This window comes from Electrophorus electricus, chromosome 18, assembly GCF_041902795.1.
Source record: "Electrophorus electricus isolate QZ-2024a chromosome 18, ASM4190279v1, whole genome shotgun sequence".
NCBI lineage: Eukaryota > Metazoa > Chordata > Actinopteri > Gymnotiformes > Gymnotidae > Electrophorus > Electrophorus electricus.
In genome coordinates this window covers 4,935,989-4,959,934 of record NC_137514.1, presented here as the reverse complement: position 1 = coordinate 4,959,934, position 23,946 = coordinate 4,935,989, and the positions used below count along the sequence as shown (strand labels likewise).

The 23,946-nt window shown below is 37.8% G+C and overlaps 1 protein-coding gene across 9 annotated transcripts; it reads left to right on the top strand.

Annotated features, from left to right (window-relative positions):
- The first annotated feature begins 727 nt into the window (after nt 1-727).
- Nucleotides 728-20,749, top strand: LOC145643317 (adhesion G protein-coupled receptor E3-like). 9 transcript variants are annotated; one of them, XM_081701500.1, is made up of 19 exons: nt 728-869; nt 4,170-4,231; nt 4,529-4,579; nt 6,857-7,024; nt 7,139-7,501; nt 7,651-7,857; nt 8,216-8,289; nt 8,524-8,601; nt 9,134-9,320; nt 9,496-9,615; nt 9,811-9,989; nt 10,212-10,370; nt 13,204-13,410; nt 13,793-14,025; nt 14,174-14,240; nt 15,819-15,910; nt 18,814-18,976; nt 19,782-19,877; nt 20,210-20,749. In XM_081701500.1, exons 2-18 carry the CDS (start codon nt 4,213-4,215, stop codon nt 19,860-19,862), a joined length of 2,448 nt encoding a protein of 815 aa, XP_081557626.1. In that variant the 5' UTR covers nt 728-869; nt 4,170-4,212; the 3' UTR covers nt 19,863-19,877; nt 20,210-20,749. The 9 variants fall into 9 exon arrangements, with proteins under 9 accessions (XP_081557626.1, XP_081557627.1, XP_081557628.1 ...); XM_081701501.1 differs by having other exon boundaries at nt 7,651-7,782; nt 19,782-20,749; XM_081701502.1 differs by having other exon boundaries at nt 13,793-13,938; nt 19,782-20,749.
- The last annotated feature ends 3,197 nt before the right edge of the window (nt 20,750-23,946 follow it).

Genomic DNA, 23,946 nt, shown 5'->3' with positions numbered 1-23,946 from the left:
GTGTGTGTGTAGGTGGGCTTCTGTATATAGCACACACTCAAACACACACCCACATAAGGAGTTAGTGCTTGGGGCGCTTGCCCTGTACTTCTACTTGGCCTTTTCATTGAGCATTTTGTATGCCAGAAAATTACAAAATGAAATGTTTTTAAGCCTCTTTATTTTCTACCAAAGATATCTCCACACTGCCAAGAAGAAAGGAAAACTAACGAACACTCTTAGTAAAAGTTCAACATCTTGAGAGGAAATAGAGCAAGAAAAAAAAAGTTGTTAAAATTGCATTGAAGCACACAAGATTTCCAGAGAAAAAGGATGTTTTAGACAAACATTACAGCCCTTGTGTGATTTGCACTATCACGTTATGGCCCCGCCCCCTCCTTAAACGTCTTGGTGTGTGTGTGCGTCCGTGTTGCCACACCCTCGTCTCATCCACCTGTTTGGCATTATGTGTAATTGTCTTTAGTGTGTATATATGTCTCCTGTGTTGTAGTGTGTTTGTGGGTTATTGAAGTGTGCACAGCGTACTTGCAGAGATAGACGTGTTGTCTGTTTATCAAAATAAAGTGCATGTTTAATCGTGCCCCTTCTACGCATCCTGAGTGCCTCGCCACGTCACATGCGTGACTTGCACTATGCAAACTTCTACATTTTAAAGTTCTTGGCATCACACTTGAGGGATGTCGCAATCAAACTGCTACTTGTAGCAGTTTATCGCCATTATTGTGACACAAGTGTGATTCTGTAGTTATAAGACACACTTGTTCACATGCATGTTGTTGACGTTTGTGTCTCATGGGGTTTGAGAATATAACCAGGAGTTACAGCTGAAAATACTACAATACCAAAGACGCTTCCACGCTGGGTGAAAGGTAAGGGTGATATGGACATTATCGCTGCACACTGGCTGCTGTAAAGACAGAAGTTTGTTGCTAGTTTTCTGACCTTCTATTATTCTGTCAGTAAAAATGAGGCCAGCGTTTATCCTTCTTCCTGCTGACGTGTATGAGCTTACAGTGAACCTTTTTGGGGAACAAGATTCTGTAACATATTTTTTGAAGTATGTTATAGTTTATGACATGTTAAATTGGTCATTATGACCATTAAAAAATGTTTGTGTATGTGCTTGTGTGCATGTGTAAGTAAATGATCATTATGAACACCGAACCAGAGGTGAAGTAGATCTAGTAGTCATGAACAAAAGAGTGACAGTCAAGAACTACAGTCCTTACAGAAAAATGACTTGTGTGCATAAATGTACTCAAAATGGAATCCCAAGAAGAAATGAAAACTAACAAACACTGTTAGTAAAAGTTCAACATCTTGAGAGGAAATGGCTCATTATGCTGACCTGAATTTAATGTTTTCATTTATGCTTATTTAAGGCTAAAATCTGGGGTGAATTTTATTAGGTGAATCAGATGAATTTTAACCATGGTTACATACAGAAATATCATACATGGTTACAGGCAGTTATCCTGAACAACTGCTGGTAAGATCTGTTTCCATTCATTCATTCATTCATTCATTCATTCATTCCGTAAGTCTGCAACATATTATGTTGTGTGGGTTGTACTGAATGGTGAAATCATAGGTGGCCAGTGCAGAGAGCCACCAGTGACCTGCTGCATTTAGTTTTGCACTTGTTAGTACATACATGAGAGGATTATTATCATTCCTCAATGTAAACTTTTCATCATAAAGACAGCCATGAAATTGATCCACAACAGACCATTTCAGTGCAAAAAACTCTAATTGGTGTATGGGATAATTCTGTCAGGATGCTCCTGACAGAGGACTACACCTAGGCCCTTTAGGCTTGCATCCACGTGACATATATAGGGTTTTGCTGGGTCAGCACATGCGAGTACTGGTGCATGAGTGAGATAACTGATCATTGTGTGGAAGGCTTCAGAGCATGTCTGGTTCCAACACTCTCTAAAGGGATCAGACTCCTTAAAGTATGGCCTCTGTTCACCAGAGCCCTTCTTATGCTTCGCTTTGATCGGAGGATAACCCTTGGTGAGTTCAGTCGACAGTTTAACAATTGCTGAATAGTTCTTGATGAAACAGTGATAATAGCCACAGAGCCCACCAAAAAACCTCAGTGACTTTAAATCAAAGGGCATTCTCCAGCGGTGTATGGCTGCTACTTTTTCTGGGTCTGTGAACACTAAAAGAGAGAAAGACATACAAACTGTGTCCATCACTGACTATATTCTCCCACATATGACACAAGAGGATAATTAAAACCCACATTTCCTTCTGGCAAGGGTAAAGTGCTGCTTTGTCCATCCTGATCAGGAGAAACCATTACACTCATTGTAGGAAGAGACCTGCCTTCCACTGAGATCTGAGGTTTTGTGCTGGTCCATCTCCTGGGAGTTGTAGGAGCTACATGTAGGACTGAAGCAAAACACACCTTTATGTTAAATTACATGTAAATTGCTTTTTTTGTTACAGACACACCTCTCATTATGAGTCATACAGATTTTCCTTACAATCCAAAACTTGAAGATGCACCTTTTAAAATGTGTCTTTTGTAACTATCTCCACTCCACACCAGTAGGTCCCAGACTCTGATTTCTTCAGATTAGTGATGGTCGCAGTGAAAGTTCACTGAATCACGTCCCTCAGACTGTACCTCCCAGAGAATGGCCTATCTGAATTGATTAATGTGTGGCCAGGTTTTGTACATGGATTCCTGCAGAAATACTTCCTGTAGTTTCTAGCCCATAAGTGACCTCTGATGTCCTAAAACTTGCTGTAGTCAAAACAAGTTCTCTCTCACACAAACACACACACACACACACACACACACACACACACACACACACACACACACACACACACACACACACACAATGTACAGTATATAAATACAATTCTTCTCTGACATAGCGCTCTGAGGCCTGAGGTCTGCACTTATTCATTCAAGATACCGAATCATATATAGGAAAAGTCAACAAGATATAAAGTAGGGAATTTAAGATGGATCTGACCCATAGTCCTGTCCTGAATTGTTAATTATACACCCACGAATTGTTAAGTACACATAACTGAATTGTTAGCTATGCCCTCTGGGCTTCAGTAGATCACCTGGTGCTGGTAACACTAAGGACTTGGGTTTGATTCTGTGAGCTTGGAGAGCACCGACTGTCATACTAATAAAAATTGTTCTGGCTAAGAGTATCTACCAAATGCTGTAAATATATTGACTGCTTGGTTGAGTCTACCAAACATTACCACTGGCAGTCTTCATACTTTGTGGTTAAAACTCTCCTCACAGAGTTTGCCACAAATATCATGTAGGTCAAAAGCACTAAAAAGAAAATGCATAGACATAACAATGCATTCGAAATTGAAGAAGCCTTGTAGCCTAACATGATTTGTCTACATAATAGGAGATTACACAAGATAGTGGATAGTGATTAACTAAAGTACTTTTCACTGGTGGAGAGTGACAGGTGTGATCACACATTAGAGGAGTCTACCCCTCTCTTGTCATAACACTGCCTGACTTGCTACAAATGACACCATCCATAATACAAAGTGGTCTTCATTAAAGTATTTAAGTGTATGAGGTAATGAAATAGAGTGCATCTCTATGCATATATCACCTTTTACCTTTATCAGATCAGAGTTAGTCCATCAGACCTGCGGTAGGCCCTCAGATCGGCATTAACCCATATATATATGTGTGTGTGTGTGTGTGTGTGTGTGTGTGTGTGTATGTGTGTGTTACCATTGATTTTTACATATAATCAATGGTTTGCACCTTTTAACCTTTCCAGATATCAACATTAACATATTAAATAGGACTAAAGTTTATCTGTATGATATATGTATTACAACCATGCTTTGTTGCCTAACTTGCATGTACCAGTTGCTTGTGAATGCGATGAATTAGACATGTCTGCCCCTATGTGGTAAAGGAATAAACTGCACTGTAGTGGCCAAGAAGTAAAATAAACTCCACCAATACTTGAAAACTTCCACATGCTGCACTACAGGCATTAAAGTAATGGAAACTGAAACTGAAGATGATCATGGGTGGAAGGTTATGGATCAAACTTACCCATTGAGCACTCCCTGCTGGTCTCTCAATGGTCAAGGTGCTGATGATATAATCGTAGGTGTCCTACTGCACTAAGCTCTGTGCTTCTCCACAGTCGCTGTCTTCTGTTATTGCTACTCAGACCACAGTGGAGAGAGATGACCTGCTTTCTGACATGTGAGTCCTCTGTGTTGACTATTTTTGGTGGTGGAATAAATGTTTTAAGTCCATAGGAACTTTTCTTAGGAACATATTTAGATTTATGCTGTTCTGAAGGACACAGGAGGCACAACTAGATGTGTTTTAGGATTAAACCTGTGCTTGATTCTACTTGTCTGTTCTAATTGTTTGTTACTGTAGTTTTATTTTCATGAATATGAGCATCCTGAAATACTAGATGAATTCAGCCAAATGATGATATTTGGATTGTGATGTTTGGATGTATACTCAGTAAACTCTGTCTCTATCCACCAGGGATCACTGCTACTGCAGTATTGTCTACACTTTGCGTAACTGAGATGTACTGTGAGTAAAGCCTAAATCCATACATATACTGGGCAATGAATATGTCAGTGCTATAAATAAATAAATAACTTTTTTCAGTATTTTTTTTTCACAGCATGACCCCCTCCTTCTAGACTCCTCCCCATGTCAGTGTGATATCTTGCTTCTGTTTGTCTACATGGCCACACCCCTTCTTTTTTATTCGATTAGGTGTTACACCTGCTGTGTTTTTAGCTACCACTTTGTGCGCTAGACTGTTTGTTGCATTATGTATGCTGTCAATTATTGTTCTTTGTGTTTGGTTTTGTTTCTGTTTTGTGCACAATAAATGTCTGTGTCTGTGGAAACGTCTCTCGCCTCTGCATTTTGCCTTGCTTCATCTTCATCTCAGATACACAGAACACTGAAGGAAGGCGTAAGCCAAGAAGGGAAGGAAGTGACGTAGCTGCCCCAACCTAGTTTGCATGGAGGAACCCTGGTGGGTATGCTCCCCACCGGCCTGGAAGAGAAGAGTTCCCCTGGCCATTTTGGGGGGGTCTGGCGGTCCAGGGTCCAACTCGGCAGGGTCCTACCTGCTCCCACGGACTACTGGGATGATTACAAGGACTAAGGCAAGTAAGAGAGCTATGAAGACCTTGATAGCCTCAGGATGGAAGCGGAGTCCCACCACTCTGAGGACCTTCCATGGAGGTCAAAGAGGCCTTCCATGAGGATTCTAGTTCCATATCAGATATGGGGTCAGGGACCAACAGCAAGTTCCCAGCATCCAAGGCTCCACCCAGAACATGTTGCTCTAGAGCCTGTGAGCTTCCTCATGTTGCCACAAAAAGGGCTTGGGACACTCCCTCACCTAGTGCATACAGTCCCAGGGCCTGTGTGCCTGTTCGTCAGTCTGGACTGGTGAGATGGAAGCATCGTCAGCCCCTGAACTCAAGGCAGGTACCTCATCTGATATGCTGCCCAGATTATCTGCCAGAAAGACAAAGACGCCGTCACCACCCAAACTGGCGGTGAGCGCCTCCATCTGGATGTGCCAGACCTCGCCTCAACCAGCAACAGGAAGACTTTTGTGTCTGTTCCCCTTCCTGTCAGTGTGCCTGTCTCTGTGCCTGTCCCTGTCCCTGTCATAGTCTTGGTTCCTGCTGTCCTCCCCTCTGTCCTGTCCACGCTAGCCTGTGTCAGTTTGCTCAATCCTCTGACCTCATTTGGCCATTTGGTGTTGGTTTCGGGGCCATGGCCCAATAGGCTGGTGTGCCGGGAGTCGCTCCATCAGGGTTTTAATTAGGATTCAGTGTTTGTCTATTAGGAATGTGCAGGTAAAATGCGGTATAATGTACATTTATATAAATGTTTATATTACCCTATACTTCCTTTAATGCAATTCCTTTGATAGTTTTCTTAATGCAAGTAGATGCATTAAGATGCAATGTAACAATCAGATTGAGGTAGCAAGATAAGGAACTAAATGCTGTAAGCTTATTTTTCTGTAACATAACGCAATGTTTATACAGTTCAGGCAGTGAACGGAAGTGTTGGCCATTTAGTGAGAAAAAGCAACAGACACATTGCAATCACCAAAAGTACTGACATGGCGGTGATCATTAGCTATCCAGTTTTTTATTATAGATGGTAGGAACATTCTTAGCTACTTGATCAATTTCCACAGGTGTGAAATTTAATCAACCATAAACAATCATTTCTAACAAGGACATAGTTATCCAAAGTAGAAATGATCCAAAATTAGAGTGTCAGTGAAGAGCCGGAAGATCAGATTAATGCTGAACATTCAGAGAGAAGATACATTCAAACCAATGCAGCAAGTTAAGAAATATAATAACATAACATTTGAGGTAGATTTTAAGATATACAAGCATTTTGTTCTTTGTCTCACTATAAGATAGAATTAATAGTCAAATGTTACATTGCAACATTAGCAAGGTATTAGAATTTCTAAAGGATTTTGTGACCTTGAAATATCCTGTGGAAATCTGAGACACCTTTTTTTTTTTTAGCTCATCTATAACTTTAAAACTCATTTAAAACTCAAACACCATAAAATATTGTTACATGAAAAATGAGAGAAATATGTTTTTTGAGCACACAGTGGTTTTACAAATCCAGCATTAAACTGATTTACCCCCATTTAACCTTTTTTAAAAATGGTCTTGAAATCTTTGCTTCATAATTAGTTTTGGATATCAGAGTATTAAAAGTTGGGAATTTAGGTAGACTACAGATTGTTTGTTTGTTATAAACATGCTAAAATGTAATCTGATTTTTTTTTCTATTCACTGTTAGATAATTTCACCATAAATGGTAATGCTAAAGGATCTGCGTGTACACTGCCTTTTATTTACAAAGGAAATACTTACAACACATGTGTGGAATTCAACCACAGCACCTCATGGTGCAGCACGACTAGTGACTATGACAAAGATGAGCAATGGGGAGAATGTGTTTATGAAGGTAATATCTGCCCAGTTTTTGTGAGGATAAATTTAATATTTTATTAGTAGTATTTATAGGGAGGTGCATGTAAATGTTTGTAATCTGACTTCTCTCTAATCTTCTGCTTCTCAGATCCTTGTATCTTTCATAAGCTTCTATCTGACCCTTGGCGCAATATTGGCTTTAACTCTACCTCTTTTGCTGAGTGGCCAATGAATGATCTTAAACTGCAGGAAGGATGGTACCAGGTCTTTGGTATTGGTGGAGACGTTTTAGATGGCACTTGCTCAGCCAATCGTAGTGGTACCAATATGTCCTATTCAATCACATCATGCAAACCATCTCAGAGCTCAAATCAGAACCTATATAACTGCATGTTACTTTGTAGTACTAGTTCTGCATGCTCTCTTACTACACAAATTGTAAACCGTGCATCCTGTCATGGAGGATTCTTTATCTATTATCTCTTCCCAACTACTGGAATTTTTTCTACAAGTAAGAAGTGGTTTGCAAATACACATTTCAGTTCTGTGGCATATCAAAAATAAGTCACATCTAAACTATTTAAAGTTTAAAATTAAAGCAGGTATGAAGTAGATTGTTTTTTTTTCTTCTTGTTTTCAACATTTTCCATTCACTTGCAGGTCATTCATTCTGCAGTGCATCTTCCTGTGGTGAGCATGCGCAGTGTAATCATGATGGCAGCTGTGTGTGTGACTCTGGACTGTTAATACCTGATGGATTCCTGCCCAAAGGAGACTCTTATGGCTGTACAGGTGCCCCTCCATCTTTTACAACTGATACAACCTCTGCCATCTTGATGACCACAGCCATCAATTATACTATTTCAGGTTAACACATACTTCTTAATAGTAGGTTCACTGCAGTGGCATTAATATCGGCTTGGAAAGGGATACCACATTATTTTCACCTTTGCCTCATTACTGGTTTTGAAATCTGAATATTCTTGAAAAAAAAAACTAGCCACTTTATGATGGACATACAAGCAACTTACAGGTGTTTCATTTTACAAGTTAAAATGAGTTAAAGTTCTTCCTTCAGAACCATATTTTGCAAAACACACTCTGTATCACTTTAAAATGTTAATGCTAAAAGTATTATAATGACTTATTGAAGTAGATAATGGAATTCAGGGTTATATCGGTACCTTTTGCAATCCTTTTTTCATGATGAACTGTCTTTTCTTAGTTCCAGTTATCACAGTGTCTGAGGATTGCCAGTACTGGACTAACACTAAGAACCTCTCTCACCGACAAACACGGGTAATGATTAGGGATTCAGAGAGTAAAGATCCTCCCAGGATTTTATTCCAACAGCCTGTCTTTGTTAATTAGCAAGCCAGTAAACTGAACCTGGGGATGTAATTTGTGGCAAGATTCATACTTCTTCAAATTACCTTTTTACACCTCAGACTTCAGTGTACTTTTAACATCGTTAATAATTCTGTGCAAAAATCCAAGTCCTAAGATATTTGTAGAACTTGCTTTTTGTTTTAGGATAATATCATAGCAGAGTGTTATAAGAATCTGTCAAGCCAGATTGATGACTTCAGTACTAAAGAGTTAACAAGGAATGTGAGTATAAAAGCTGAACCTAAAAAATATCTCACCAATAAACTGATAATCACCCACTTCTCCCCATTTTGTTGTGAATCTGAGGCTTCTTGGTATTCTCAATTAAAGTAACTCATCAATAAACTGTTACTCAGACACTTCTCACTGTTGTAAGTTAAAGTAGGATCATCAATAATCTCTTATTTAGATGTTTCTCACTGTTATTATTATTATTATTGTTAATATTATTATTATTATTATTATTATTATTATTATTAGTAGTAGTAGTAGTAGTAGTAGTAGAAGTAGTAGTAGTAGCATTTATATAACGCCTTTCTCAAACTTAAGGTTATTTTTTACAAATATTGGTTTTTTATTATTTTTAAAATTTATTTATTTATTTATTTACACAGACACACTCACACACACCTGATGAATGTTGTGAATTAAGGTTGTAACACAGCTGTAAATGATTATCTGAATAGACAGTTCAATAGCAGGAAAGTGGACAATTTCTTTACATATGTGTAACTTTAGTCTGGTTACTGAGCAGGTCGTGGAGAAAGTTTTGGAAAGGTTCATTCCTACTGCTCATCAGCAACTTAGCATTGGAAGCAGTAATCAGGATGAACTAGTCTCCTCTCTGAACACCATGCTGAATACCACAGAGAAACTGGTGTCTGCACTGGTGAAGATCACAGAGACCAGCTATGCTATCAACATCTCCCTCCCAGATATAGGTAACCACACAGATTTATGTGAACTACAAGGGGAGTGGGTGTGGAAGGAAACATAAAGGCATGCGTTGTATTGCTCAGGGTGCAGCATAAAAAACTTTCCATACTGTTTTCACCAGAACTCTGTGCTACTCTGTTTGATGTTAGCTAATGTACCCAACATATGTTTTTCTATCAGAGATACGCGTACTTGCAGTTGGACCAAATAGTTTCTTGGGAAAAACATCTGTGATCAACACAGCAGATGCTCAAATGGAAATTGATCTCATTGGGATATCTAAAAGTGAAATGAATAAAGGTACAAGGTCTTTAAATATTTAAAACAAATTGACTTTGATACTAACTACCTAACATATGTATATACCTGTCATATAATATGGGTACATAATACATAGCTATACTAACAATAATAATAATAATAATAATAATAATAATAATAATAATAATAATTTAGAGGCAACCCTTTTTACTTTGCTGTTTTTATGTGTGTCAGGACATGCTGCTGTGTCCTTTGTGAGCTACACAAACATACCCAGTATGCTGAACAGAAGCTTCAACAGTGAAAGCAACATGGAACAAACATTAATGTCCACTTTGGTGTCAGCCACACTGCCCAAAACCACTAACAAAACACTCACCAAACCAGTGAACTTCACCCTGAAACACACTCCGGTGAGTTATTCTTTTCAAACTGAATTCTTTGATAATAATGAATAACTGATCTGAATAAATACTTGAAATTTGAGGTGCTGATTTTTGTTTAGAAAGTTACAAAAGAAGAATAAATAGGGTTATTGACTCTTGTAGACGTAAAGCAAAATTTGAGTTGCTGGTTAACAAACTATTTGATATTAATGTATTCTAAGACGTTTTTCTACCTTGTTTCTTGCCTAGATATTAAACCCTGATCATATTCCTTCCTGTGTTTACTGGAGGGAAACTGAATGGGTTGTAGATGGCTGTACACTTATCAAGACCAACAGCAGTCACAGTGTTTGCTCCTGTGATCACCTCTCAACCTTCGCCCTCATCATGCAGATCAACCCAACTCAGGTAAAGGAATGATGGATCAGACTTCACAAAAGTGAAATCATTTCAATCATTTCTTAAAGAGACAAGAGGACAGGAATGTCTGATTGCCCATGCTTTCTTCCATGCTACTCTGTACCTTTCTCTGGTGGTTGAAAGTGGCCTACTCAAGGGTTGTGGAAATTCACAATGCTCGTTGGGACATTACATTTTTGATTTTGGCTGTATCCTTAAGATGATAGAAAGATATTTTGGTGATTAATTAATTGTGGCTTGTAAAAGGGAGATCTACACCTATAATACCTGCTAGATTTATGACTAGGTGTTTTTAGTTTTAGTTTAGTTTTTAGATCCCTAAAAAGATGTGGACTAAATTTAGGGTGTAATCAGCCAATGAGAAAGCCAAGTATATCTGTGAAATATTTGTGAAATTGTGTGTGTGTGTGTGTGTGTGTGTGTGTGTGTGTGTGTGTGTTGTAGAATTTGATGGGAGCATATATAGATTGAATAAAATGGGGCCCAGAATTAATCCCTGAGGATTCCAGGTTACAGCTCTCCTGTCAGATTCATAACTCCCAATCCTGACAAAATAATAAATAAATACTTACTAAATAATACTTTCTAAATAAATCCCAAATAATTGGAGGACAGTTCCTGATAGCCTTACCCAGTTTTCCTGCCAAAAGTACTTTTTGCTCTACAGTGTCAAATGTAGCACCAAGATCTAGTAATACTTACCAGCCAGTATAGGGGCTTTTATAATTTAGTACCTTAATTAGGGCAGTCTCTTTGCTATGGTGTGGGCAGAAACCTGATTGGAAATTGTGAAGATGACAAATTACATTTAAAATTTTGTTTAGTTGATTATACACTACTTTCTCTATTATGTCACTTATAAAAGAAAGATCTGAGACAGTGCTATAGTTGTTAAGTAAAGAAAGATCAAGTTTTTATTTTCAACAGTAGCCTAATTGCATCAGTTTTCAGTCATTTATGGAATATGGCTGAATAGGCATAATACATTAACTTGTTGAAGTAGATCAGCAGCTACAGATTTAAATTTGTTTTTGATAAAGTCATTTATTAGTATAAAGACAATATGCAGATGGTTTAAGATGGTTTAAGTATTTTAAGGTCATTTATATTAATAACTGGTTTGTTCTGGGGTGGCATTGCGTTGTCTCATTATTTGACGGTGAGGTATTGATCGTATAATCACAGTATAATCACAAATTCATTACTGGAGAGGAGATATGTGATTATCTGCTTTAGGGGATTGTTAGCTTTTCTGCCATGACAAACAGAATGTGGGTATTGTTCATGTTTCCATCAACTTAGAGAGAAGAAACTGTCTAGCTCCACCTAACACAAGATTAAAGTAGACAGTTTTGTTTATAGGTGTTGTAGTTGATTAAAGTAGAAAGGCTTTGTATATAGGTGTTGTAATTGATTGTTTGTTGTTTCTCCACTTATACCCAGCTGTTCTGTACTCTCTTTATCATGACGTTTCTCCTTGGAGCTTTCTGTTTAACCTTAGTCATTGTAGGTTTTAACAGGGCAAAAGCATCCATGACAATTAAAATGTTCAAGTTGAAGTGATCTAGGAGACATCAGTGGAGTCTGCTCTTGTGGATGGTGACACAGCTGTAGTCTTTATGAATTTATTACATGTACTCTCATTTATGTACATTTTTTGAAACAAAGCATAGCTGGACTAAGGATCTAGAAAGATCAGTATGTCAAAGAAAACACAAAAAATTCCAAATCCTTAACAATAATGTAAGAAATGTTGAGAAACTTAGAAATGAGTAAATCTAGAATCTGGTTCTGCAGGTCACCAATATGCAATATGAACATTTCAAATAAAACAGAAAGTTCTTTGGTATTATGTGGACTTTAAAATCATCACTTATGATAAAACTTGTCAGTCACAGGAAATGTTACAGTATTTCAAAAAAGTCATCGATGAACTTTGCACAATATTTTGAAGATCTGCAAATTATTAAAAGAAGGATTCTATAAGCATGTTTTCAACATAAAATGCAGGTATTGAAAAGGCCCTGACCCTGTTCATCCCCAAGACATTATACCCTAACCCTGACCCTGTTCATCACCAAGACATAATACCCTAACCCTGACCCTGTTCATCACAAAGATGTAATACCCTAACCCTGACCCTGTTCATCACCAAGACATAACACCCTAACCCTGACCCTGTTCATCACCAAGACATAATACCCTAACCCTGACCCTGTTCATCACCAAGACATAATACCCTAATCCTGACCCTGTTCATCACCAAGACATAATACCCTAATCCTGACCCTGTTCATCACCAAGACATAATACCCTAACCCTGAGCCTGTTCTTCACCAAGACATAATGCCCTAACCCTGACCCTGTTCATTGAGAGCAGATACAGTACTGCCTTCTGCTAACCTCTTTTCAGAAAGGCACATTAAAATTATTTTATATGAGTTTATACAGTCCTTTACTAGAAACGATTTGCTAGCCAAAGACCTGGTTGTCTCTGGTTGGAAGTGACATATTTATACTGTTAATGAATGTCATGAACGTCATGCCACAGATATCAGACTAGCAGAATGTCAGGCCGTAGTCTGCACCCTTACACTAGTATTTGATGATTGTCATTGTTCAGACACATATCATGGACACAATGTATATCAAGTTATGAAACTCCTAGCATTTCTACCTAGGTCCCCTATTCCTCTATAATGAGCAAGAAGTGCCATGTTGATTGCAGTGTCAACATTTTAAAACAGACAATATTTAAGAAATTTGATGGATTGCTGTTTTTCTGTTGTTGTTGTTGTTGTTTTGTTTCATTTCTTTTTAGAGTGATCAACTCATAGTGCTGCTAAATACGACATTTGTAGCAGTAGGGCTGGTGTTCCTGAGCTTGGCTCTGTTGACCTTTGCCATTTTCCGTGGGAACCCGAGAGTGACAAACCCTGCTCTGATCAACCTGTGTATAAGCCTACTGCTGGCTCACCTCCTCTTCCTGCTCACACAACACTTCCTGCAGTACATACAACCCAAACAGGTGAGCACAATTATCCACATAGACTGTAAAATATTATTTATGTTTCAGATTTTAAAAAACAAGTAACCCAGCAACCTTACAGTTTTTGAGTAATTGTACCTCAAAAAGTTAACAGACCAATAATTTAGATATTAATTATGTTCACTTTCTACTTTAAGTTTACTTAATTTTTGGTAGCCTGATTACTTTCTTTTTTGAGTTTAGAGTTTCATAATGTGATTTCAACAGTTTACATAACAATGTGTATATATATATATATATATATATATATATATATATATATATATATATATATATATAGATAAACTGGAAACACAAATTATAATAGCATTGTTTTGTAATTATTTCTCTCTCTCTCTCTCTCTCTCTCTCTCTCTCTCAGCTGGTGTGTGCACTGTTGGCAGGTGTTCTGCACTTCCTCTTTCTCTCTGCGTTTGTGTGGATGTTCATTGAGGCTGTGCTTCTCTTTATCACTGTAAAGAGCCTATCAAAGATCAGATCAAAGCAGAAGGAGGCACTTATAATGAGGTGTTTGATTGTGATTGGATATGGGAGTTCTTTGATTGTGGTGGGCATGTCTGCAGCACTGGGGCCTAATGGATATGGAAGTGACAAGTGAGTGTGGAGAGCATTTGGAGGAAGTTTAATCAGGTTGAGGAGGAGAGAGTTAAATATGGTACCTTTATCTAGTCAGGTCTACTGATGTGTTTTCATAGTAAGAACATCAGACAGCTGTTTCTGTTGTCTGTTCTTTCCTCTGTAGATGCTGGCTTAAGGAGGACAGGGGTTTCATCTGGAGTTTCCTGGGTCCAGTTTATTTCATTCTTGCAGTAAGTGCTGATGAACTGATTCCACAATGGCCTTTAAATGATGGAGCATTTATTATGCTTTCTGAAGCCTCTCCCCCTCCCTGATAACCTTATTATTCACAGTCCCTCAAGATCTAAGTATTAACTAGATTAGGGTTTGGTACATGTGCCAAAGTAGTGGTTAATTATTTAGTTTGATAAAATGATAGCAAGTACTACATCTAAATGTATTTCATGGACATGCTTTGCAGCTTTAAGCTTTTAACCCCACACAGTCCAGGGGACATTGCAGACGATCAAGATGCTCATTCCACCTGAAAACAAAAACGAGTAATCTGTCTGCCTTAAGATTTTGAAATGCAATTCGAACTTTAATTATAAAACAGAATATAAAACATATCATTTTGTTAACCTAGTATTGAAGGCACAGTTAACTCCAAAATACAAGGCAACCAGGTACCTACTTTTTCAAGCTAAAACCAATCTTTTGGTTTACAATCAGGAACCTTTTCAGGTCAACATTCCCTGAATATGTATCACATGTTTCTAATTTTCACCTCACCCTTAAATACTGTTTACTTCCTGTAATGAGTCCCATAGGAACAGGCGAGAGGTACAGGGGTGCGGTTTATTAAATGAGGAAAAACACAATCACTGAGGGCAAAATGAACAGGGGCAAGGGGAACACGTAGAGGTAGAACAACACATGAACCAGACAAATGGAAAAGCAAGAGTGACGACAATGTAGCGAGTGGAATTTAAACACCACAGAACAAAGCAGACTTCCCAACATAACCAACCACCTGGGAGCCAAAAATACAGGGCTTCAATAATCAGGACCACTAGGCACTAAACAGACTCAGGTGAACGTGAGAACTGGGAGAACCAAAACAAGGACTGGAATCAAGGAACAGATGAGAGGCGGAGAAAGTGAAACTAAGGAGCGGAACGAGGGAGTACAGGAAAAGAGACGACAGGGAAACCCTGACAACAGGGACACCAGGAGGGTGGCCATTCGTGACACTTCCATTCCTTCATAGTGCGGTATTGCCACTGAGCATACTGGGTGGTTTGTCCCAGTTTGCCCTTTTGACTTTTTCAATGTCTTTTTTGCTCAATGGCTTTTCAACTATTTTTTTTTCTCTCTGGATGTCCCCTTGGTTTGTGATTTATCTTGTGCCAGTCCTGACTTCCCATTGGGCTTTGACTATGTGTTTGATTTGACCAATTATCAGTAAAGTTCTACTGACTGATCTTAGCCACAAGCAACTGGCTACTTCTACCATTTTACACAAATTTGAATTGAATCTATTTTGCATTTTCTGTACAATAAAACTATTGAAAATATTTATTTTATTGTAATATTTATTTTAAATAAATCTAAATTCAAAGCTAGCATTGTTCTAAAATTTTGTGATCATCAACTAAACTAGGGATGAACAGTTTTAACCAATACTTTGTACTTACTTTCGCTTTGCCTGAATTAAATAGTCAGTAGCTACTCTTGAATACTGGAGAAAATAATCCTTTTGGTTTGATTAGTGTGATTTGGTTACACTTCTGTAGTATTAACTCAGTAATGTTTCATTGCAATTACAGTGCAACACGATCCTGTTCAGCTTAATCATCTTCAGTATCATGGTCGCTCTGACACGCCTGAACAGTGACGTTTCCCAGATTAAACAGATGAGGTAACAAACCACACATTATTTTGAAGCACATTATATTGTGTATCAAAAATGCATAATTTTATGAATTATTGGAAGGGGGCACTGCCCTATACACATAGGGAAAAACTAATCTAACTAATATCTAATAACTAATACCTGTGAAAAACCGAAGATTTATTAACATCAGTCTCATTTCTCAATTAGTTCATATTTTGTGCAGTGACCAAATACCACTGATTCAAATATACTTGCCAAGTATATTTGATGAAAAAATGTGAAGTTTATTGATTAATGAATAAACAAATTATTGATGTTGTGAGACAGGTGTTATAGGCTACTATAGCAGACTCGGGTGTACAGAATCTCTAATGAATAACAGCTGTGGGATAAATGAAAGGGGAATGAAGAGATAAAGGAAATAAATCAAATACTACTACTAATAATAATAATAAAGAAAACAATAAAAGGAAAGAACACAAATCATAGAGGTAGAACTTTAGTGTAAGCCAGAGAACTGATTAGCTATGGTGCTAACTAAGATAAGACTATCCTACCCAAAGAGCAAACAAATCTAACTACTGGAAGGTTGCCTGAAAGGGAGGATGTCACGCACTGCTCCTTCCCCATAATACAGGTTGTCACGTGGCACGGTCCGCCGCGTGCGGGGAATCCACAGGTGTATTGTTTATCTGTTTAGTAACCGCACCCCCCTGAAATTGCACACATGTGCACAGGCTTTGTCAAGCGTTGCTGGGTCTATTTAAACCCATGTCCACATGAACTTTGTTTGTTGGTCATTGTCGCTACGTAAGTCGTTTAACGTCAACATCCGTCATTGTAACTATTTGCGATAGCCGTAACGTCTGTGTTTGTGTGATCACCTTTGTTAGTGTGTACTTTGCTAAATGTAAAACCGTGTAATCATGTTCACTGTCAATTTTTGTAAGTGGCTGTCGTGTAGTGTGTGTTTCATGTTAATAAATGTCCCACATGATCGAGGAGGTCTGTGCGTCCTGCCCCGCGCACTGCGGCACTCGGGCCAGCAGCGTTACAGAGGAGATTCCTGTTATTATATGGACTAATGAGGGGAGGAAATATTAACCTGGACAGAAATATCGCAGGGTAGTGCAACGTGCTAAACACCTTGAGATAGCATATTAATGGAAAATACAGATATAAGAGCACAGAAGAGAAAGATAGAGAAAGATAGAAAGCATGATTATTACAAACATATTGTACTGTCCTAGTATAATTCATTTAAACAAGCTTCCTATGTCTATTATACTTGAGATGTGGAAGTAATCACTAAGTAACACACGTATAAAGGGTAGTATGCAAACAATAGAATTAAAGGGTTTAGGAATGGATATAATAATTTCATGAAGTTAGCAAATTTAGTGAGAGCGGGTTTCATAACAGTTCGGCGATGATAGCTAGTTCGATCTCACTCAGAATTGAGGTTGTACTGAGAATGTTATGTATATCACAATGCATTGTTGGCCATACATGGTTAATAAGTCCAGATGGGGCAGTCTGTTATAGTCACTGAGAGGCACTATGGATCCATTGTCTTTACAGTCAGTATCAACTATAAAATCTTGTTGTACTCATGGAAATTCAATGACGTTATTATCCATTTATAAATCTGGTCTCGTTGCCATGCTTGCGAGAAAAACTTTCGTATGGGAAAGGTCAAATTCCAAATTCCAATTTTCCTGATCTATGCATTCTGGATTGTGAAGAAATCCTTAAATTCCCAGCAGAGTATTTATGTTCTATCAGTGCCTCAGCCCAGATCTTGGGTCATTAAGTTTTGGGCCACGTGTCCATGCAGAGTAATAAACATTCCTTACAAAGTCGCTTTGAAGACCTGAGAAGGCAGTGGAGTGCCCTTTTTAGTAGAGCCAAAAGAGTTCTGGTCAGAGTGGGTTGTGCCAGGGTTGAAAGTCCGGTCAGGCAGTAAAGCAGGGACTAGCATTCCAAAGCATCTTGACCTTCTGTGAGGGGTGTTGGGGTTACCTTAGGTTTAACTGCAGGAGCAAGAGCTGCAGCTCCTACTACATCTCCCCCACTCAGTATGATGGTCAAGACCAAGAAGGCTGCAGGTAGAGGAAGACAGCACATTATATTGTAACATTTGGATATCATATAGTTCATATTTAGAATAAAACAATCAGTAACATTTGACATAGTCACTGTTACAATTACAGTGTAACAATACCATTAATTACAGTATAGCATATTGAGTAGCAATAGTGTAACAATCCCAGCACGTACAGAGATGGAGTTGCTTTTTGTCAGCTGATTGCAGCTTTATTAGAGAAAAAGTGAATTGCACAGACATAATTTAAAGTGAAAGCCAGGGATAAAATCCAGAAATCAGTCAATGAAACAAACAAAACAGATGGAGAACAGGCAAAGAGAGCAATCCAAAAACTGGCAGAGATCCAACAAACCAGAGAAACAAACACTATGACAAATGGCTCCGCGATGTAACATGAGTAAACGAGACTGCACAAAGACAAAATGACCACATGAGGGTTATATACAGAGAGTAACTAGGACAAACAAGACACATGTAATAAAAATAATGTGGAGATACTAACCGGGGGTGGAACCCACAGAAACCAAAACAAGGAAGCACAAGGAAACAAAACCAATAACTAAACAGAGGAGGGAGGGGCGAATGTGACAAATAGTTTGATATTCTGTATATACTCTGTGCTTACGCTGTGCAGACTGATACTTGTTTTCATTATGTATCAGGGGTCTTTTTATACATTTTACTATGTTAATGACACTATAATTAATAGTTAATAGTTTAGTTACTCTGTAGTAGAGGATATTTTAGTAATGGATAAAATTATAAGCTAATAATTGCTCTCTCTCTCTCTCTTTCTTTCTCTATGTCTCTCTGTCTTTAGGACCATTGCATTTAAAACCATAGCCCAGTGTATCATCCTGGGATGTCCCTGGATCCTGGGGCCATTCACAAGCAGCAGTAAGGTGGTGGAGATCCTCTTCCTGGTCCTCAACTCCCAGCAGGGCACCTTCATCTTCCTGGTCCACTGTGTCCTCAACCAAGAGGTCAGTCATCACCTGCTGTGTTTAAGAGACTTGGCTGTCTCACTTACAAATCTGTCACGTGTCACTACAATGCAGCATCCATTTCTTACTTACTCAGAGCTGATTTGATGTCTAGCAGTGGGGAAACCATACACAACTGAATATTCCAGAGAACTGTTCACTTTTTAACGGAGCAAGGAAAAAGACCACAGGAGTTTGTGAGGGGATAGTATTTATTTTTGCCCAGATTATCCTAGTTACAGCTCTGCACCGAATGGAAACATTACTTATCAAATTTGTAGCATCTTTTTAATTCACATCAAGTTCAGTTTATTTAAACTTTATGTTAAGCCAAAGAGTTGCATTCTACTAGATTTATTACCATTTTTCTGGACATGCCACCTAAAATTCCAGGACATTGTAGCCTGCACTCTTTTTTTGTCATTTTCATCCCTCTTTCCTATGAAAATTAAATGTATTACCTCTCATATTTTCTCACAAAAATATGTGTTGACTTCCTCAGTCCATGCCATTCAATCTGTGCTGGTATCCTCCTCTTTTCATGCTGTTGACATACCTTTTCACCAAATTACTTAGACTTATAACACTGTGAAGCAAAAACCTGTCTCTTATATGCTAAATTAGTTTGTCTTAATATTTTGCTTACTTGTAAATCAGTCCAGTGAATACAGAGGGAGGGCTAAAATTTCATCTGATTTCAGATTATGAGTGGCATATATTTGTCAGTCTACTGATAAAACCAGTCTAGTGATGCAACGTAACATGTTGAATGATGTTGCCTGCTCCCTGTCTCATCTATTTCCAGGTCAGACAACAGTACAAGAAGTTGATTGGTGTTTTGTTTATCCCCAGTGAAAGCACCATAACAGAAGTCCAGATGACATGATTACATAATTTGTCTGTGGGTCTTACAAATTCTGTCAGCATTTTATTACATTTTATTATGTGACTGAGAACAAATTCTCATTTAGTCTCCATACACTCAAATTCTCATTTACTCTCCATACAATCAAGCTGTTACATGAAGCATTGAACAGGGAACCTGTGAAACAATATACAGCTTTTGGACATTTTCAAATATTGCAAATAAAATGTTTCACATTAGAAGCAAAAAGTTAAATAATAGTTTAAATAACCTAGATGCTTTTACCCAGAGGACCAATGTAATGTGATTCCCCACTCTGCTATAGGTCTAATATTTCTAAAGTCTGCAATGTTCTCTTATTCTTATAGAAACTTCTTCCACTAGTGTGTCGAGGTGATGGGATTAGTGCAGCACTCTCTTCTCTGTCTTATCCCAAAAGGTCTATTAGCAGTGTACAGCAGGAAGCTAGCAGAATCCTCTCACACTCCCACCAGGATGAGAGTGATCGCAATCTTTTTTTTAAAGTGTGTGTGAAAAGTAATTTTATTGTCTTTGTACAAAATATACATGGTCCCTCCCTGGTATTGTGGTGGATCTGGATATTTTACAGTTTTGATAGTATACAATAGATTATGTGAATAAAGTAAAGCTATACAAGCACATATGTAATTGACACACAACTAAGGTAAGGAGGTATCATCTGTGCATCAGTAAAGCTTCAAAAAGAGTTTTGTAAAGATTTTACAGTGATCATGATCTTCAAAATCTGTTTGCTATCTTTTGTTTAATTGTCTTCATGATCTTGTATGTATATACAAAATATATAATGAGCACTTTCTAGCAAACTTGCCTCTTGCTCCCTCTGTGCTGCCAGCGTCACACTTTACTTAAAGTAGTGAAATAAAATGTATTAATGTTCTTGTTGTTGTTCTTCTTGCTGTTGTATTTCCATATATCATAAATCCATTATGCACCAAAATCTAAAAGATTATATTGTCTATGCATCAGTGCATTGAAAGTAGCTGCCCTCACGCAAGTAATTCAAACCATTCAGCTTCAAATCACTATGTTGACTTTGACACTGAATGTAAAGAAACTTGTGTAAATGTAAAGAGATACAAAACTTTGAAAGGAGGAGAAACATGGAAAAAGGAGATCATGGAGAATACCACATAGGAAGGAGATGTAACACATCTCTCGGGAGAATCAGGAAGGTGAATTTATTTTTGTTTATATATTTATCTTTCTGTAGCCAGAGCAGTCACACTGAGATGATAACAGCACAGCAATTGAAATATCCCTAAAGAGCACCACTGAGCACCACTGCTCTGCATGAGTAAGCTGTGCTACTGGATAACACAAAGTAGACTGAAATAAACTGTGAACAGACAAGATTTCTCATATGGGATAAAAGGGAAGTCCCCCACTATGGTGTATGATTACATTTCTGAATTGTAGCAATTTATCCTTTTCTTTAAGGCTCATATAAAATCAGTGCTCTCTCCTAATGAGCGTTAGATAGAATAAGTGGAATTGTTGTGCATAATACAGCCTGGTGGTACCATACAATGGTGGTGGGGGAGACATAGTTTGCCAATTGGAGGAAATGAAGACAACCAACATCTGTTGAAAACAGGGTATAAAAAACGTCCTTTTGTGCATAGCTTACTCTGTCTCTGGCCCCAATTATTACACAAGACATAGATCTATAGGCTATAGTAACCTTATAGTCTTAATCATTAGTAAGAATCTACATGCCTTGAGAAACTCAGGCCAGGTTTGTGGTAGGCCTGTAGTTTCTCCTGCGCTGTATCTACCCTATCATCTACCAGTCATATGTCCCTTGCTTCATGATTCTGACTATTTGTTAACATTCATGGTTTGTGCAAGAAATTTCTGTTGCAGGAGAAGCATACCAGCAGTCACTACAATCCAATGAAACAAAATATACACTTCATGTAGTAGGAAAATATAAGCAAAGCACAAAAAATAGTTGGAATCTTTTTAATGATTTCTTTTGTTACTGTTATGACTCTACTGGTGAAAGACAGTGGAAAGTCCACCACAGCCCACTCTTTTTCTATACTTAAGTGACATTCAACAACTTAATGTAAATAATGTGTGTTCCTGCTTAGGAGGTGTATTGATTGCTGTTATAAACAAATGAAACACTGTAGTCACTATGCAAATGTAACACACAAGCTCAGAACATATAGACCAAGTGTGAGTTTATTAAGAGCCAGAAGACAGGTTTAAAGTGGCAGACAAAATCCAAAGAACTAATCTAAAAAACAGTAAAAATTCTACAAACAACAACCACTAAGAACTAGGATAGCTCAGAAATGCAAGAAAATCAACAAGACCTCACACAGAACAAAGTGATGGTGTTTCTTTACTACAACAGGTGATGATCATTAATACGGTATAAGTAGGGGAATGCTGATTAATATTGAGGAGCTTGCAGGAGAGGGACTGTCATCTGTGACAGCATCATTCAGTACTTTTCAATAGTTTAGTAATGGTTGATTGGATATGGATTAATCATAGGCCCTGTCTAAATGCTGCTGTTAATAGTGTCATCAACCTGAAAATGCTTTTATTCCCTTCCAATGCTAAACCAATTATTTGTTTTTTGTTTGTTTTTTGGTGAAATATACAAGATTATTTATGTTGGCTTGTCAGGTATTCCCATCCCTGGACATCTCGCTTCCATTGGCGATAGCCTTCCATGTGCTTCTTTGTTTTGGTTTTGCTCTGTTCTGCCTCCTTGTTTAGTCCTCCACCCTGATTGCATTCACCTGAGTCTAGTTATCCCTTGTTGAGTGCTGTTTTTAAGATCTGTGTTTGTTAGTTTGCTTGTTGGATATTGTATGACTTGCTTGGGTTTCATGTTCAGCATACTCTCTGTGTTGCTAGTAGCTACTTTGTTAGTAGCTAGTTTGTCCTGCTGCAAGTAATATATGTCCCAACAATCAGAAACCTTGTTTGGGGAAACCTTGTGGCGGGACTTCTGCCTTATAAGCAGACCACTTGCAGAAGCAGTGCAGCACAGCCCTGGGGCACTTTGGGGAGATACGTACTTAAATATTTCAAACTAAATGATATTGATACTAACCACCTAACAAATGCATATACTTGTTATTTATTATGGGTACAAAATACATAGCTATACTTTAAGATAACAACAACAATAAAACAACAACAATAAGAGCAACAACAACAACAACAACAACAACAGTAATAATAATAATAATAATTTTGATGCAGCCCTTTTTACTTGCTGTTTTTAATCTGTTTCAGAACTTGCTGCTGTGTCCTTTGTGATCTATGCAAAATGAGTAAAATCTCCCCTGAAACACACTCTAGTGAGTTATTCATTTCAAACAGAATTCTTTGATAATAACAAATAACTAAATAAATACTTGAAATTTGAGGTAGCCATTTTTTTTGTTTAGAAAGTTACAAAAGAAGAATAAATAGGATTATTTACTCTTGTAGACATAAAGCACAATTTGAGTTGATGGTTAACCAAATATTTTATAGTAAGTTATTCTAAGTTGTTTTTCTACCTTGTTTCTTGTTTCTTGTGTTTACTTGAGGGAAACTGAATGCGTTGTAAATGGTTGTACACTTATCAGAGTCATCTTTAAAGCTGTGATAGCAAGTAAACCTTTTAAACAAGGTTCTTAGGTCTATACAGCTGGGTGTTTGTGCTCCAAATGCTGCTTCCAGTCTTAATGTAATGCACATATCAGTGTGATGATCAGGACTCACTTGGTACAGTCAGTCAACCTCCTGAAGTTCTGTAAGAGACTTGAGCTCTAGGCGACCACGCAAGAAGAGAAACACATGCAGCTGTTAACTTATATCAAAATGATCTGAGTTCATCTTACAATGTGTGCACAAATATTAGGCAAGATAATATTTTGATCATCTCATAATCTTTTTGCATATTTTCCAACTCCAAGCTATATAAACTTGAATGCTTATTGGATTTAAGCATATCAGGTGATGTGTATTTGTGTAATGTGAGAGGGTGTGGCCTAAGGAAATCAACACCCTATATCAAGGTGTGCATAATTATTAGGCAGCTTAATTTCCTCAA

Coding starts and splice junctions, on each gene's coding strand:
- LOC145643317 (XM_081701500.1), top strand. Junction 4,580..6,856: donor TTGCGTAACTGAGATGTACT/GTGAGTAAAGCC, acceptor ATTCACTGTTAG/ATAATTTCACCATAAATGGT. Junction 7,025..7,138: donor GGGAGAATGTGTTTATGAAG/GTAATATCTGCC, acceptor TCTGCTTCTCAG/ATCCTTGTATCTTTCATAAG.